Source organism: Chrysochloris asiatica, unplaced genomic scaffold (genome assembly GCF_000296735.1).
Source record: "Chrysochloris asiatica unplaced genomic scaffold, ChrAsi1.0 scaffold00033, whole genome shotgun sequence".
In the NCBI taxonomy this organism is placed as follows: domain Eukaryota; kingdom Metazoa; phylum Chordata; class Mammalia; order Afrosoricida; family Chrysochloridae; genus Chrysochloris; species Chrysochloris asiatica.
The window spans coordinates 1,736,625-1,754,035 of NW_006408551.1; the positions used below are offsets into that span (position 1 = coordinate 1,736,625).

General features: G+C 46.7%; 3 protein-coding genes across 3 annotated transcripts in view; 1 reads left to right on the forward strand and 2 right to left on the reverse strand.

Annotated features, from left to right (window-relative positions):
- The window catches only part of DNAJC14 (DnaJ (Hsp40) homolog, subfamily C, member 14), an 18,687-nt gene extending 18,272 nt beyond the window's left edge, over positions 1-415 (reverse strand). Inside the window, exon 1 of the mRNA XM_006859397.1 lies at positions 347-415. The gene's annotated coding sequence lies outside the window, so the exon portion shown is untranslated. The remainder of the gene's footprint in view (positions 1-346) is intronic.
- Positions 416-2,899: 2,484 nt separating this feature from the next.
- On the forward strand, positions 2,900-5,048 carry LOC102829012 (transmembrane protein 198-like). Its single transcript, XM_006859589.1, has 4 exons — positions 2,900-3,074; positions 3,620-4,201; positions 4,634-4,791; positions 4,911-5,048. Exons 1-4 carry the CDS (start codon positions 2,900-2,902, stop codon positions 5,046-5,048), a joined length of 1,053 nt encoding a protein of 350 aa, XP_006859651.1.
- Positions 5,049-6,807: 1,759 nt separating this feature from the next.
- MMP19 (matrix metallopeptidase 19) lies at positions 6,808-12,720 on the reverse strand. Its single transcript, XM_006859590.1, has 9 exons — positions 12,612-12,720; positions 12,237-12,322; positions 10,745-10,875; positions 10,326-10,541; positions 9,396-9,641; positions 8,869-8,997; positions 7,710-7,874; positions 7,426-7,553; positions 6,808-7,260 (listed from the first exon to the last, which is right to left on the reverse strand). The coding sequence occupies exons 1-9, from the start codon at positions 12,699-12,701 to the stop codon at positions 6,808-6,810; spliced, it is 1,644 nt and encodes a 547-aa protein (XP_006859652.1). The 5' UTR covers positions 12,702-12,720.
- Between the last annotated feature and the right edge of the window lie 4,691 nt (positions 12,721-17,411).

Genomic DNA, 17,411 nt, shown 5'->3' on the forward strand with positions numbered 1-17,411 from the left:
CTGATGCGTTAGCCCACAACACCACAACAGGACTCTAAAAAAAAAAAAAAAAAGTAAACTAACCACAACCCTATCCTCTCCTCCCGCTTCCAAATTCCCCTAGTTTTTAGTTCCCCAGAAACCTGTAATGCTAAAGAGTGAGGTACCGTAAAAGGTGTGATCCTAGGGTCACTCTTGGGAAAAACGGAAAGACGACCGGAAAGGTGAGCCCGAGGCTGCCAGAAAAGGGTGGGGACCGTGCAGCTCTTAAGGAAAACCTAAGGGCGGAGCTTAGGGTTGCCCCTAAGGGAGACAACTTTGGAATCCTCGGGGCCGGTTGGGGGGGGCGGAGGCGAAGGTAACGTACCGGAGTACGGCGGTAACTCCTCCCCTCGAGCAGCTGGGCCACGGACCAGGGGCCAGGGGGAGCTGCTAGCAGCTCCCCCGGCTCCGCCTCCCGTTCACGCTCTGCTTCCGTCTTCCGTCTCTGCCGCCGACCTGAGTTCACTTCCACTTCCGGGGTCACCGGCGAAGAGACGGGAAGGGAAAAGAAAGTGGTAGGCCAAGGGGCGAACCGGTCCAGCAAAAGCAGTCAAATCAAAGGAGGCGGTCCCAGGAAGCACCGGCCCCGCCCCTTAAAGTGTCCTCCACCGCCTTCTTCTGCAAGCTAGAGTGGGATCCCGCCAGGTTGCACGGCTAGAAGTGAAACAAGTGGGCGCTACAGCAGTTGCCTGCGGACTGGGGACAGATTCTCAGGGTTCCTCTGGTGGGACTCCCGGGCTCTGCCGATATTGGGAGATGGAGGAGTGCCACCGAGCCACAGACTTCCTGCTGGCAAAACCAGGGTGCGCAGGGGAGCCACCGCCCTGATCTCTTTCCCGCGGGCCACAGTCCAGGACAGAGGCCTCTTTGTATCCTGCAGGGGTGGAGCGGTGGGAAGGGCGCCCTAGGCTAGCCCCCGCCCCGGGCCCTCTGCGCTGCTTCTCCTTTCCCAGCAAACCTTGGGCCTCCCGAGCGCCTGAACCAGCTGGCGAATTGCCCCTTTATAACTGTAGCTCCCACGGCCCGGATCCGCCCCTCTGGACGCAGCTCCCAGACTCGGTCAAGGAACGGAGCCGGGAGATGGGGGCGTAGCTCCGCTGGGTTTAGAGCCGGAGACGTGTGTCAAAGAACACTGCACCCAGCTGCTTGCTTCTTTGCATCTCATTTGCATTCTAAGCCGTTAGGTTGACGTCGACACGCCCCCCCACCCCTGCAGATCCGGCTAGGGTCCCCGTCCCCACCTGTGCACAAGCCTCTAGCCTCTTACATCACTCTCGTCTGTGCCCTTTCCAGACCCTGTCTTGATCCTCAAGGTTTCCCCCCAATGAGCCCCTCTCTGGTCCCCAGGCCAATAACAGCCCCTTCCCAGTGTCCCCCGATCCCGACCACCCGGTTCTCCAGTAGACAATACTCCAATTCTCTGGGAAGTGGACGAAACCAAATCCGAGTTAGGGGGGGCCACTAAGACCCCAGTTGGGGATTTCTGAACTTGGAGTTGAGTCATCTAATAAATATTCAAAAACCTCTCCCAAAGCTCTTGCGATGCTCTCCCAAGACCCTTCCCTGCTGTAGTTTGGGGTCTCTGGTTCTAGCTTAGAGCTATGGGCAACCTGGGTTCCCCCTACACACACAGGAAAGAATTGGAGGTTCCCGTCCCGTGATGTCATCCTCTCCCACCCGCTCCCCTTTCTCCACCCGCTAGCTGGTTGCATTTAGCTCCCAGGGATTGGGCTACGACTTGCAAGAGTTTAGGGGGCAATGAACAGAGTGACCTGGGAGTCCCCACGTCCGACAGCCACGCTGAAGCCTCGGACCTCTGGGCAAGCATGCAGCTAAGGGACTAGGGAAGCAATTCCACCCCTTCCACTCTTCAAACAAGGCAGGGTGGTGAGTAGACACCCCTTCCCCAAAGTCCCCTTGTTTAGGGTCTCCAGACTTCCAAGATAACTGAGGAGGAGTCCCAGGGATTTCCTAAGCAGTCCCTCCAGCCTGTTTGGACCTTGAGGTCCAAAATAAAGACAGCTGAAGGAAAATACTCATCTATCCAACAGTGCCCCCAAAATTTAAGTCCCATTGATAGCCCTGCCACTCTAGAGAAAAGGGAGAAGTAGGAAAAAATCCTACCAGTGTCCTATGGATAGGAACAGGAGCAGCTGCCAGGTTTTAAAATGTTTATGGGTGATGCACTTACTTATTGCATGAGGGGCCATGGGAGTTGAACTGTATATAACTGGACAATCTTATCTGAGCATGAAACTGAGGCTTCAAAACCGTGACAAAGTGCGGTTAACTATCTATACTTAATTCCTTTGGGGTCTGATGTTTTTCCCTCTTCCTTTCCCTGGGTTAGAGCAGCTGTCCCAAGACCCCCACCGTGACTCATTCTCTCCTCTTCCTCCTCCCTCTATCCCTCTATTAAGCCCGCTCTTCCCAGTCCAGTGGTAGTTTTGGTTCCCAGCCACAGATAAAACAAGTTTCTCAGATGGAACAAGCTGCTGGGGCTTTAGCCACCATCCCACCAGTACCCCTTTTGGACCTTTCCCTCTGCAGACCCAGAGCTTCCTGTTCTTACCCTAACCTGGGAAAGATGGAGGGTAAACAAAGGCCCATTAGCTTCTGTGAGTTTCGTTTTACTTAAATTTTATTTAATGTCCTTATTTCAGAGGGCAGTGAAGAGATAGCCTTCTTCCTTAACCCAATCCTACAGATCTAAGCTAACCCAGCAGGATCATTCTCCTTCCTGAAACTGAACTTTGTTCAGAAGAAATAAGAGGTTCAGAGTCTTCAGTATTCAAGTGTGTCTGCCACTTGCAGGTTTCCCAGCCCCCTCAAGATTGTCATGGATGGATGAGAGGAATTGACACCTCCCCCTTCAGCCATGGAGGAAGCCTTGCTGCCCCTGGTGGTGACCTCTAACCCTAGGTCCTTTAACCAACAACTCCCAGAGCCTCCAGACCCAAGATGTATCTTGGAACCCCAGGACAGTCCTGAACTGGCACCTACCCTAGTGTGTGCTCTTTGCTGCTGCTTTGGAATCATCTACTGCTGCTTCGGTGAGAGTCCTAGGGGACAGCTGCCCAAGACTGTCACCCTCAAGGATGATGGCATCTTGTTCTTCTCCTGGGCCATCTCCACTCCTCTACCAGGGAATTCCTGCCTTCAGTGTGTCCCATGCCTGTTTTGCCAGCACCTCTTCTTGTCCTTCCCCAGACTTATACCCTCTGACTCTGACCCCTGGCAACTCTTGCCTCCTACCTGAAAACTCCACTTCCAAATTATCCTCCTTGCCTAAGGCTTTGTTACCCTTCCCCAGTAGCCTGAATCAGGCTATGCTGATTTCTTCCCACCTACCATCCCTGCAAGGACTAGACTTTCTTTCTCGACTTTTCCCCAACATATCTGACCTGATTCTCCCTTCCATCCCCTCAGTTCCTGAAAAGCCCCTTGCCCTTTCTGAGATTATTCCTCTCTGCCCCTTGATGTGCTCCTTTGGGTAGCCATTCCTTACTCAAGCAGATCATCAGAGCCACCCTTAGACACACACACACATGCCTCCAGCACCTTTCTACCTCTCAGTGACTCCTGCCTCCATTCCCAGGCTACCGTTGCTTCAAGGCAGTGATGTTTCTCTCGGGCCTACTGTCAGGAGCTCTGGTGATCTTCCTGTTGTGCCACAAAGAGCGGGTGCTGGAAACACAGCTGAGCTTGGAGGTGAGCGCCGGCATCGCGCTGGGCATTGGACTCCTCTGCGGCCTCGTCACCATGCTGGTTCGCAGTGTTGGGCTCTTCCTGACTGGTCTCCTACTAGGCCTGACCTTGGGTGCTGGGGCCCTATTGGCCACTGAGCCCATCTACCAACCTCCTTCAGCCTGGGTCCCAGCCGGGGGCCTGGTGGGGCTGGCGCTGCTGGGAGCCCTGCTCACGCTTCGGTGGCCACGTCCCTTCACAGTCCTTGGCACAGCCCTGCTAGGTGCTGCAGTGCTAGTGGCCTGTGCTGACTTCTTCCTGGAGGAGCTGGCATTGGGCAGTCGGCTTGCCCAACGACTACAGGCACTTCCAGCCCTGCCTCCTCTCTGTTGGTATAGCTGGGTCTTACTTGGGGCCTGGCCAGCGCTGAGTGCTCTTGGGGCCCTGGCCCAGTGGAAGCTCATGGCTGAGGAACATGGAGGCCACACCAGTGGTAAGTTCATGTCATGGTACAGAATCAGCTAACCTGTGTCCACTCATGTCCCCAATTCCCAGACTTGATGAGGGGAAAAGGGAAAAATACATTTGAGGGAGGAGAGTGGGGATGTCCAAGGTGATTGGAATAAAGTTAGATTTGGAGAAGCCAAAGAAGGTCCAGGTAAGAATGAGAAGAGAAATTCTAGAGGGAATAGAAGAGTTACTGAGAACTATTATGGAAGAAAAATCAAATCTCAGGTAAGTCCAGGAGGAATAGGTAGGAGGATTCCAAAGAGTTACTTTTGGAATAACTGGGGAAAAGGTGAACCATGAAAGGACCAACACAGAAGAGGTAAGATGGGTTTCTCTATAGTGGGAGCGTGTGTTGGGGTGGGATTCAGGGTAACAAGAAGCCCCCCCTGCATCTGTATTGCCTCTTCCCAAGCAGTAGTCTTAAGCCGCCAGCAAAGGCATCTCCAACTTCTTCGGATTCGTCAGCAAGAGGCCAAGTGGCACCGGACCCCCGCTGGAGTGGGGCTCTGTGAAGGCAGTTACCGTTGCCAACTGTCCCCCAACACCCGGAGCCCTGCTGACAGCCTGGCTCCTGTGAGTGTAGTAGGTACCCTGGGGCAATGGAGTAGAAGGGGGTAGGGGGGAATGGTCAGTGTAGGAAGGGGACTCTGACCTGGACCCTTGTTCCACGCTTTCTGTCCTATACCTTACAGAGTTATCTCCAGAGCCTTCGAGAGCGCCATTTGAGCCCAGGCACCCAGCCTACTGCCCCCCACACCATTCTGGACCTAGATTCTGACTGTGGTTCCACTGTTCCCCTCACCACAACTTCTGGTTCTACCCAGACTTGAGCCTAAGCCTCCTATGATGCCACCTCCCCTAGTAGCAGGGCTGGGAAGACTAGGTGGGCAGGGCCTGAACCCACAGGACCCACACAAAAACTTCCTCACTTCTTTAGGTTGGGGATAATCTGTGTTCCAACCCACCCTATATTTGTAAGGATATGTTTCTGGAGCAGAGGGGAATCCTGAAGGGAGGGTAAAGAAATGGCAGTATGAATACTACTTCTGTCCAATACTAGAGGAGCCTCTTCCCCACAAAAAATGTTCTAATTCCCTCCAAACTGGGGAGGGTCCTTTCCAAAACAGCCTCAGTGTGCCTCCCAAGGGTCAAATTGGGAGTTTTGTTTTACACGACCTATAGAAAATCAGGGAGCCTTTTTGATGGGAAGAAGGGTACAGAGGAGTCTCAGTCCCCTCCAATCTGCAGGCCCTTCGTTAGTGGGTACTTGGGTTCCTGGTTAGCCTTTCCCACCAGACCCCACAGGCTCTAGCCTCCTCCTACCTCAGTTGGGGGCATTGTCCTCCATGGTGCTTCCCAGGTTCGTCTTAACCCGGGGAAGACCTGGCTCTGCACTGCCTCCCACAAAAATTGGCCTCCTGCTCCAAGTACAGAGCATTGACCCACATGCCAGAGTCTTGCCGTTTTGCCCATAGGAGCTTGGTCTTTGGGACTGCATGGGAGACAAGTGCCTTCTCTGCTTCTCACTGTTGTTAAGTGCCATTGAGTCGATTCCAACTCATAAAAATCCTGTGTAGGGTTTCCAAGGAGTGGTTGGTGAGCTTGAACCACCAACCTTGTGGTTCAAACCAACCTTGTAGTCCAGCGCATTAGCCCACAGCGCCACACCTTCTTATCCTTCTTAACCAAAAATGTTCTGGTTAAGTTCCAACCATTAACCCACTCTAACTCTCCCCCACTCCAACTCTCCAGCCCAAAGTCTGCTCCCTTGTTCCCAAAGAGCATGAAGGAAGATATATCACACCCTAGGCAGCGAGGCCATGATGGGTGGGAGGAAGTACATGGGAGTATGTGAATAAAATGACATTGAATACTGTGTTTGGAAGTCTGGACTATTGCTGGTTGTTTATTTGTATACCCAAACCAAGAATTAATCATGTTGACAAATCCTCTTGTCTCCTCAAGATCTAAGGGTTTCTTATCCTATTGGCCTAGGGCATAGACACACACAGCAAATGAAAAGCTATTCACTCCTCTTAGGAACATGAAGTTACTCTTTATTAAGCACAAATGTGCCAGACACTGTGCCTGCACTTCCTATATACTTTCTTATGCAATGCAACACCCCTGCAGGATTAGAATTAACCTTATTTTGTAAAGGGGGAACTTAAGGCTCAAAATGGTTAAATAACCTGCAGATAAGCAAGTAAATGGGATTCCAGAGTCCTTGCTCATTTTGCTGGCTGTACTGTTCTTTTGCACTTTATCTAGAAAGAACAGGACCCAGGTATCTAGTGTCCCAGCTGTTGCTACCTGGACTGATTGATACCTGCTCTCCACCACTGCCCTTGAGACAATAGATGATACAGTTTGAAGTACTATGGAGGATGAGGATGGGAAAGAAAGGGGTGGAGATGGGGGCTGACCCAAATTCAGAAAGGTACTATCTACAAGGGAAAGAGCACAGGGGAGTGCTCACCAGAGCTGGAGACCTTGAGAAGCCTGTGGCCTAACACTTATAGCAACCCATGAGACTGCCCCAGCTGTGGAGCCTGCATAGTTCTAATGAGCAGACATTTAACTCAGGTCTTAGGTCTCTGGAAAGGTGATGTTATCACCAAGTAATGAAAGGGTGTCAGGACCTGTGGCAGAAGGGATAGTGTCCATGATTGTGGGTGAGTGGTCAGTGTTCGAGGTAGTACCTATGACTGAGTCAATGGTATCTAAGGTTGTGCCTATGGCTGAGTGATCAGTACCTGTTGCCAAGGGAGCAGTTTCCCCACCTGATGGGGTAGTGCCTGCAGCCTGGGGGCGACAGTGCATCCAGTTCTGAGCAATATCTCTGGGATAGCCTTTCTCTACTCGAAGCTGCCGATTGAGACGCCAGTAGTGCTTGCCCTTGAAGAAGTAGACTCGGCCATCCCGCCAACTCATTGCAGCAGAGGGCTGGTCTGGCACTCCTGTAAACAATCTCTTGATTGGTTTCGGGTAGCTGCTGAAGTCAGTTGGGGCCAGTTCATCCCACTGCCAGTATCCGGAGCCCTGTGAAGTGGTGGAAATGAAGAGAGAATTTAGGGACCCCACAATGGCCTGGTCCCAGCCCACTCCAACTGCAGAAGATTTTCCCCTTCAAGAGCAAGTCTTTGCTTCTCAGTGTGAGATAGCACACCCCTCCTAAAGTGATTTTCCCTTCTTTAAATTTTATACCTTAAATAAGAACACCTTTTGGTTGAGAGGCCAATAAAGAGCTGCATCCAGGTTGGGTCCTACCCTATTCAACTTCTTGGGAAAGCCAGGAGACATCTTGAAATTAATGTAGCGCCACACCTTGTCTCCTGAGAGCATGTGAAAAAAAAAAAAAAAAAGTCACCTCTGCTCTCACGGGATGGATTTTGGTCCCTCCATCTCATCCTTTCAGAAAGAAGAAGTTTCTGTCTCCCTTTTATGGTTTGTTTGAACCTTAGATACCACGCTGTAACTGAGTCCCTTACCCTTAAAGAAATGAATCCATTGTGTTCGGGGAGAGTATACAGCAGCATCCAGGTGTCCTGGGAGCCCTTCCCAAAGGGCAGACACTCGAAACAAGGGACCCAGCCCTGAATCTGTTACGGTCCACACATAGTTCCCCTTGAAGGCATAGGTTTTCCCACGGGGCCCTGAGAGTAAAAGGTATAGCAACAAGTAGAAAAAGATAGGGGTCATATAAAGACTTGTGCTGTCTCAGGCAGGCTGATAATTTTGCCTCCTCCCACAAACTGATTCCTCAAGAATTCTTTCAACTTTAAAATAATCCTTAATCTAGGACTGAGAAGGAGGACCCAGTTCTCAGCCTCTCCTTGTTCAGAGCAATTCAGCACTGACTCAACCAACAAAACAAAAGACTGACACATAACTGGACCTCTTGGGGACCTCTCTCCATTCCAAATGGCTTCCAATCAGGTACAAGACTCTCTCTAAGCATTCTGGTTAACTTTGCTTTCTCCATCTTGCTGTATTTCCAGGTAAGTTTTAGTGGCTCTTATAGGATGGCTCAATAAGAACCACTAAAACTCATCTGGAAATACAGCAAGATGGAGTGGCTCTGACAGGGTGGCTCCAAGGAGTCCTGGTGTGACACTGCAGGTTAATGCACTGGACTGCAAGGTCAGCTTGAACCACCAGGTCAGTAGTTCAGCCTCACCAGCCGCTCCTCTACAGGGTCACTATGAGTTGAAACCGACTTGACGGCACTTAACAACAATAACATAGGGTAGCGCCATAGGGTAAGCACTGAACTGTGAACCACAAGGTTGGAAGTTCAAATCCACCAACCACTCTGTGAAAATGAGCCTTTCTGCTCCCAAAAAGATTTTAAACCAATCCCTCAGAAGTCCTATACAGGCTTCGTTATATGTTGGAACCTACTTGAAAGCACAACATCATACATAGGGTGGCAACCAAGGAAACTGGCTGGCTGGTCCACCTGTCATTTGCCTCTGACTCTTCCACAACACATGCCTTCTTCCATGATCATCAACTTCTGCCTGGAGTCTTATGCTTCTCCTGAGGTCCTTTGCTACTTCCAATTGTCCAGACCTCAGGGTCAACTACCTGTCTATATCTGTCTATATCCCTACTACCTATCTACATCTCAGAGGGGAAGGGCTTCACCCAGCAACATGGCATCCAGTTCACCACTGCAAGGGTCTGGCATGGGGCTGGGCTCTGTTGGCACTGGAGGTAGAGAGGGCTCCTCTGTTTCTTCTTCTTCCTCATCCGTTATCTCTGGGTTCTTCTTGCCTACAAGGTGAAGTAATGCAGCTCAGTAAGACAACTCATGTCACCTGGCCACCCCATCCATTATAAGTTCCGTTAAGAGTCCATAGAGAGACCTAGAGAGTTTCTTTCAGTGCTAGGTGAGATCATATTGATATCATCAGGAGACAAGTTCATTCTGAGAGGCACCAAAAAGGAGAAAGGAGGTTTAGTGGAATGTATATTCTCCATGCCCAAGAATGGTGTGAAGTGAAAGAGGCTTAGAAGGAAGATTAGACATGGAAGAGTAGGGAGAAGCAGTTCTGAAGATGACGAAGCTGGAATAACTGAGCAGGAGGAAGAGAAACAAGCTGAGCCATTTCCTCTCCAAGAAGAGAAGCTAGCCAGATCAACCCTCATGCTCACCAGGGGAAAGGACTGACCATAGAGAGCCTGGATGCCTGCTATATCATCCGGGTGCAGTTTGAAGTTGGGTTGGTAACCAGTATAAACAGGTGCCATGAGGGCCTTGGTATACCGTGAGTGTCCAAGCCCCAGGGCATGGCCTAGTTCATGGGCTGCAATGATTCGCAGGTTCACTCCCCGGTAGGTTCCCTCAGTCCAGAGTTCATCTTCATCAAAATGCACACTGCCCAACTCTGGGATGTCAGCATGAGCCAGGACCCTCCCTAGACAAAGGAAATGGAGGACAGGAAGGAGGTTAAGGGCACCAAGCTGGAGCATCCCTTACCTACTATAAACACCAATCACTCCTCAAAAACCAAAAACCCACCACCATTGAGTCAAGCCTAACGTATATAGGACAGAGTAGAACTGCCTTATAGGATTTCCAAGGCTCTACATCTTCACAGAAGCAGACTGCCACATCTTTCTCCCTTGGAGCAGCTGGTGGATTTGAACTGCTGACCTTCTGGTCAGCAGAGAAGTGCTAACTAACTATATTACCAGTACTCCTCCAATTACTAAATTTCTTTAAAATTCCCCCATTTATTGTCACTGTCTCTTGAGTGTCTCTCTTCTTTTCTATTTTCCTGTCATCACCCATTTCTCACAGAGATACTCATGACTGTCCCATTACTTCTCAGCCACTTTCTTTTTCTGGTACAGCTTCCTTGAAGTGTACACTGGGTAAAGGAATTTAAACCAGGGAATGAGGCATAATTTCTGAAGAGGAGGCTTGGTAAAGTCCCAAATAAGTGGCCAACTATGCCCCTGGGAATATTAGAATGTGGTTGGAGAACATAGGGTATAGGTGACCTTAGGGGACAGTCTGAACATTAAGACTCCACAGTCTCAGACTCAAGGGGACAGAAGTAATCTCAGAGATCTGTGATGTGGGAGCAGGTCCCTACCAGGCCCATCAAAGGTATTGGAGCAATATGGACTTTTGCGGCCATGGAAGGACAGGCGGATGTCAGCCCAACCAGCCTGCACCTCCCGGAAGGTCAGGGGTGCCACATTTCTCCAATAATGGAAGGCTTGAAGCAAGGCTGCCCGGGCTATGTGGGATGGAAGGGTGGAAGGCAGGTTCAAGATGCGGAAGGTCAGGTGCTTCTTCCTCCAGCGACCTGGTTATCAAATCAGAAAATAGATTAGAAACACAGATGTTACTGTAACCTCAAGGTACCAAGCTCCACTGTAGCAAAACTAGATCATAACTCCTCCAGGCAGGTGATCACCAGGTACCAAGTGATCATTCAACACAGAGCTAGCCCAGGACTTCCCAATTCCTCTGTCTCCTCTCCCTCTTTTTTCCTGGCTCAGTCCTTACCCAGCAGCAGGTATTTAAGAGTCTTCTGGTTGAAGGGGTCTTCTAGGCCACAGCGGGGCTGCCTCATGCGGGCCTTTGTGGCATCATCCAACTGACCTGAGACTGGCAGCTCAGAAGCTTCCTGAAAAATTCTGGAAGGAAGGAGTTGGATGGATCCAGCAAGGCAGGAATCAGGGCAGAGAACTCTGGAATGACTAGGGAGAGTTTTTGGCCTACTGCTGTTGAAGGTGGAGATCAAGAATAGCTGGGGGGTGGGGTGGGGTGGGGGTGTCACTCCAGCCTCCAGTCTTCATAATTGGGGCTCTTTCCTCTTTTGCAAAAAAAATGGTGATACTCCAACTTCATTTCCTCATCCTCAGTATTTTTTTATTTGACAGAGGTCTGGCTCAGTTTCTACTGCAGTGATTAACCTTTTGTGGGTTATGAGCTGGGCCTCTAACCACAAAGTCAGAAGTTTGAATCTACCAGTCACTCCATAGGAAAAATGTGAGGCTTTCTGCTCCCATAAAGATTTACACCCTTGGAAATCCTATACGGGGTCACTAGGAGCCAGAAACGACTCAATCACATAGAATCGCTGCCAGCACTGTTGCCACTCTGGGAAAGTGCCTTGTTTCTCACTCTGAATGTTCCCCCTTCAGCACTCTAGCCTCAGGACTTGTCCTCCCACAGCTAATCTCAGCCTGCCCTGTTACCAGTGCCTGAGGATTTTTCAGTGAACTATGAACACGTTTGAAGAACAGAAAAAAATCCACTATATCAAAAATATGAAAGGAAAACTTCAAAACAGAAATATATAAATGTTGAATTAAATGTCCATGTTGTTATTAAGTGTCGTTGAGCTGGTTCCGACCCATAGCAACCTTGTATAGGGTTTCTGAGGAGCAGCTGGTGAGCTTGAACCACTGACCTTGTAGTTCAAACTGATTTGTGTTAACAACTCAACTCTAACTCAATTCAACTTATGGTTACATAAAAATCATAATTTATGTAAGATGTGACTGAATATTAGCATTTTGGATATAATGTGGGGTGGAGTCTTCCAAAGAGGTGCTTCAAACACCAGTTGCCATAGAGAGGATTCTGACTCATGGTGATACCATGTGTTTCAAAGTAGAACTACACTTCATAGGGTTTTCAATGGCTGAGTTTTCAGATGCAAATTGCCAGGACTTTCTTCCAAGGCACTTTTGGGTGAATCAAAACTTCCAACCTTTTGATTCACAGCTGAGCATGTTACATATTTGTACCACCCAAGGACTCAAAGGCATGCTTAGGGCCTAGGAAGAGCCAATGACTGTTCTCCTTCTCCATGGGTTCTCCATCTTGCCCCATATGCCCTACCACCCTAACAATAATAGCCACTCAACCTTTGGATCTCAGAAATGCACTTGGACCAGGCAAAGGTGGACCTGAGGAAAGGAAGGGATGACAAGAAGGAAGAAGACCTTATAACCTCAACTCTGAAGCCATGTGCTTTGGAGCCTCTCACCTCAGAGCCTCTGTAATGTCTTCTGGCTTGAAGTCATCAGGCCCTTCTAGAGGTTTCTGTAGGTACCCATATTGCAGCAGATAATTCTATGATGAGGTGAGAACAAACAGGATCAAAAAGGGGCTAGTCTCAGGTGAACCTTCTAAAGCCTAGCGGGCCCATCAGGATAAATGGGGACTAGACAGAGAGGGACTGAATGAAAGGGAAGGAGCTCAGGTAGAACATTGGGAAAGAGAGCAGGCACAGGTTGATCACAAAGTAGAGGAAGGAAGAGAAAGGAGGCAGGATAAAGGTCAGGAGCTAGGCTTAGATGGAACTGTGGAGTGGCACTTCCTGCCCTCCATCTGCCAGAACCCCTTTTTCTCTGGGACTCACCACAGCCGTCTCCTTCTCTGCAGGCCCAAGGGCCCGGCCTGAGACTGTCATGGACAGTAGGAAACCCAGCCACAGTCGCTGCCAGTTCATCTTCCACCAGGCAAAAGCTCCAGAGACTGAGGTTTCTGGGAGGCTAGGGGTTAGGAGGGGATCTTACCTCCAGTTCCTTTCCCACTCCAGCCTTTGGGATCTCTTTATAAAAACTACAGCTGAGGGGAGTTGGGGGGAGTGGCAGGGGGTGGTGACTCAGCCCAGAGATATGTTGCAATTCACCATTAACCCTTGCCCTACCAAAGAGAGGAAGTCAAGGGGAGCCCCAGTGGCGTCACAAGAGTTGGTGTCACCCAGTTACTCATGGTGTCATCCCCCCCTCCTCCTCCACCACAGACCTCCTCCCATACCAGAACTTAAGAGTCCTTACCCACTGCCATTGAGTGCATTCCAATTCATAGCCACCCTATATGAATTAAATCTGTAAATCTTTACAGGAACAGATAGCCTCATCTTTCTCCCTTGCAGTGGATGATGAATTTTGAACCGACCTTGTGGTTGGCAGCCCAATACCTAACCCACAGCACCACCGGTAGTGTTTATAACCCTCTGCTGGAGATAGGAAGATTTTTCAAACTGTCCTGGGGGTGAACATGCAGGTAGAATGAGAAACATAGTCCCCAAAAAGACTCAGGAGAGGAATGATGGTATTCCCTGGAAGTGGACATTCTCTGATAGGGACCCTGGGCCAGCAAATGTCTTGACTTCAACCTTTATTTTCCCTTGTGAACTCTATGATAAGAGAAAATAATAAATGTTAAGTACCTGACTGCTAACCCCAAGGTCAGCGATTCAAACCCACCAGCCACTACTTGGAAACACTATACAGGGTCTCTGTGAGTAAGAACTGACGTGATGGCACTTAACAACAAGAAGATATAAAAGGCAATGAAGACACTTGGGTTCCCAGTGAAAGAATTAGGAGAGAACTCTCAGCTTCTCTGTACCCAAGACCAAGTTGGAATTTAAATGCTATTGAAGCCTTCTCATATCTGCTTTAGAAAGCATGATTTGAGGTGTTTAATGAGCCTAGAATGTGTGCACACAAAAATAAAAAGCTGGGGATGTGCTATTAAAGAATTCATAGATAGGGTGGCAGCCAACCCAGGTTCCTAAAATAAAGGAAACATTCTTCTGAAGTTCAGGGTTCCAGGAGTTTCATCTGCATCTGCTTCATTTTATCTCTTATATCTTTGTTGTAGTGTGTCTACCTTGTCCACCATCTTGCTGGAAGTCTCCTTTAGTACTTTTACTTCATCCAAACTCTTGCCCAGCCCCTAGAGTCCAACTCAGATTTTGCCTTCTCAGTAAACCTTCCCTATTGCCCATGACATTTAGAATAGGTCACCTGGTGACCTCCACGAACTACTTCCAGATTGAGTTCCCTGAACATTAATAACACCAAGGCCAACAAGAATTTCAGCTATGGCCATGAATTCTGCTGTCACAGCCCTCCCACTCCCACCTTGTAAGCTCTTTGGCTTGCAGGAGCCCCCAGAGTTTTCTCCTGTCTGGGTGGAACAGCTACATTGGTTGTTTTTTTTTTTGTTTTTTGTTTTTTTTTTGGGGGGGTCTTATTCTTGGTTTCATTGTCTCCTTCTTCTTTTTCCATTCCCTTGAATTTTACCCTTTCTATTCTCACTGTTGTTTTTCCTTCTTTTCTTATGTTTCTTATTTCTCCTCTTTGCTTTTTCACCCTCTTTTGATCTTTCTTTACTTACTACTCTTTACTTTCTTTCTCTTTTCACCTTAGCTCCCCCTGGTTTTTCTAAGTTTTTTTGCATTTTGTTGTTGTTATTTCTTCCTTGCATTGCCTCTCTTATGTTTCTCTTCTATAACTCCATTTTCTTGTCCCTCTTCTTATTTTAGTTATTCTTAAGTGCTTCTTAATTTATTCCTTTCTCTCTTACTTTTGTCTTCTATAACTCCATTTCCCTACCCATCTTTTGTCTTTATAGCTATTATCTTCTTTCTTCTTTTTGCTGCCTATTTGTATTTCTTTTTCTCTTTATTAATTGCACTTTTCATTATTGGTTCCTTGTTTGTTTTTCTCTTTTGTTTTCTTGTATGTGGGGAGGGGTCTTCTTTTCCCCATTCAACAGGACGCAGCAACCATGACCATACAGCTCAGTCACAATTGACTCTCTACATTACCATCTGTTGGACAAGAGTCAATACAAGCTCCTTCTTATAGCACCTGATCAATGATAGCAGCCAACACCAGTCAAACCCATCCTAAATTGAGGCACATGAATGGTGATCAAAAGCTGTATACAAGCTTCTATTCTCTAACTACACTCACAGGAGACAGTTGGTGAGAGCCTAAGAACATACTAACATACAATCATAAATTAAATACAAATACAACAACCCCAAAATATCCCAGAGACAACACAAGATTTTAGCTCATACAAAGAAACGAGAGAATGGCACAAATATATGACCAAGATGATGCAGAACCAGAAAATGTTTCTGAGGAAGAAAGGTAGTGGAATTAACTGAAAAATAACTCAAAAAAATGGTATTTAAGTACCTTTAAAGGAGGGATAGAAATATAGTGGGAAGCATGGAAAACACAGAAAAACTTCAGAAGAATTCAGGAAAAATACTACAAGAACAAACAGATGAAATAAATGCAAATTTTGGAACAATACAAAACCTGCATTAGAAATCCAGAAGACTAATACTAAGATTTCAGAAATGGACAATACATTGAAAGGGCAAAGGAATAGATTTGAAGCAATGGAAACTCAAATTAGGGAGCTTGAAGATAAAGCCCTCAATACTAGTATGCTAGAAGAACAACCAGAAAAAAGAATGAAAATATTCAAAGAAAGCCCAAGAGTTATGTGAGACACCATGAAGAGGAGAAACTTTCAGGTGATTGACATTTCAGAACAGGAAGAGACAAAAACAAAAAAGCACAGAAAACATCATCAAAGAGTTGTTGGAAGAAAACTTCTCTAACACCATGAAAGATGAAAAGATAAGCCTTCAAGAAGTTGAATGACTCCCAAATAGCAAATCACCAAGACATATCATAATCAAATTCTCTAAAACTAATGAGCAGTTGGGGGGAAATGAAAATTACCTTTAAAGGAGAATCAAAAAGACTAAGTTCAGATTTCTCAGCAGAAACTATATAGTCAAGAAGACAATTGAGTGGCATATACAAAATTCTGAAAGTAAAAATTTGCCAACTAAGAAGCATTCATCCAGCAAAGCTTCTCCTCATATACAACAGTAAAATTAGGATATTTCCAGATAAACAAAAATTAAAGTAATTTATAATGATCAGACCAACTTTACAAAAAAGATTAAAGAATGTTCTTTGGAATGAGAAACAGCAGACAACAACCTGAAATTACCACACATGACACCACCCAGAACTCAAACCAGCTATATAAGTATTCAAAGTAAAACAAACCTACAAGACTGAAAATAGGGAACCAGAGATATCTATTTATAGTGAAGGCAACTACAAAGTAAAAAGAGGGAATAGTGTAGACACAGAATTTCCAAAAGGCAAGAAAGTCAAGTAGATTTCAAGATACAACAGATTATTTTAAGTAGGGAAAAAAATCAGTAAATTACAGGGTCACCTCAATGAAAAGTAATATACCTGCCCATCAAAATAAAAAAAGAAGAACATCAGAAAAATTTCATAACCATTAACACAACAGAAATGAAAATGAAAAGAAATCCCACAAGCAAAATGAACTCAGCACAGAAAATTATGTGGAACAAAGAAACTAACAGCACCACATACACACAAAAAAAAAACTTCATCAAAATGACAGCAATCAATTACCTGTCAATAATTATACTGAATGTAAATGGATTCAATGCACCAGTCAATAGACAAAAATAGCAGAATGGATAAGTAAACAGGATCCTTCAATATGCTGTCTACAAGAGACACATCAAAAGATGTACACAACCTAAATGCCTATCAACAAAGGGTTAAACAAACATTGGTACATATACACAAATACTCTGCAATGTTGGAGAATAATGCTGAATCTGCAAAACACCTGCAACATGGATGAGCCTGGAGGCCATTATGCTGACTGAAATTAGTGAATCATAAAAGGATAAATATTGTATCAGACCAATGTTGTAGAAAGTTGAGGAAAGGTTCACTTGATAAAAGAAACAATCTATGATGGTTACAGGGCATAGAGGAGAGAGAGAAAAAATTATTCACAGGCTAGCGGGTGGACACATGTTAACATGGGTGACAAGGCAGGCAATATACATCAAGGGGGAGGTTAGCAGAGGAAAGATGAAGGTTGAGGGAGACACAGAGAGGAATGCAATTTTAAAGTGAATAGAGGTAAATGTTGTTAACTGTGGGTACATGGAAAGATTGCAATCATTATAATGAAGCAAGGTATATGATTTTTTTCAGTGTAAAACTGATGATCTGCTCTGTAAACTTTCACTCAATTAAAAACAAAAAGTTTTACAAAATAGTAATGAAGAACAGGGGACAATGCAGGTGTTGATTACAAGTGTGGAGTTGAGAAAAGCTGTTGTGGTCTTAAGGGTCTGAACTGTTTTTTTCACCACTGAAACCCTAATGCCTACCCCAAGGTCAACTCCACGCTTCAGAAAGTGGTTAACAAACATTTTGTCAAACGACTGACAAGGGTAGGAGAGTAGTTGGAAGTCAGCATTTAGAGAGGACCTTGAATGCTATTTTAGAAAAGAAAGGCATATATATATATATATGTATATATATATATA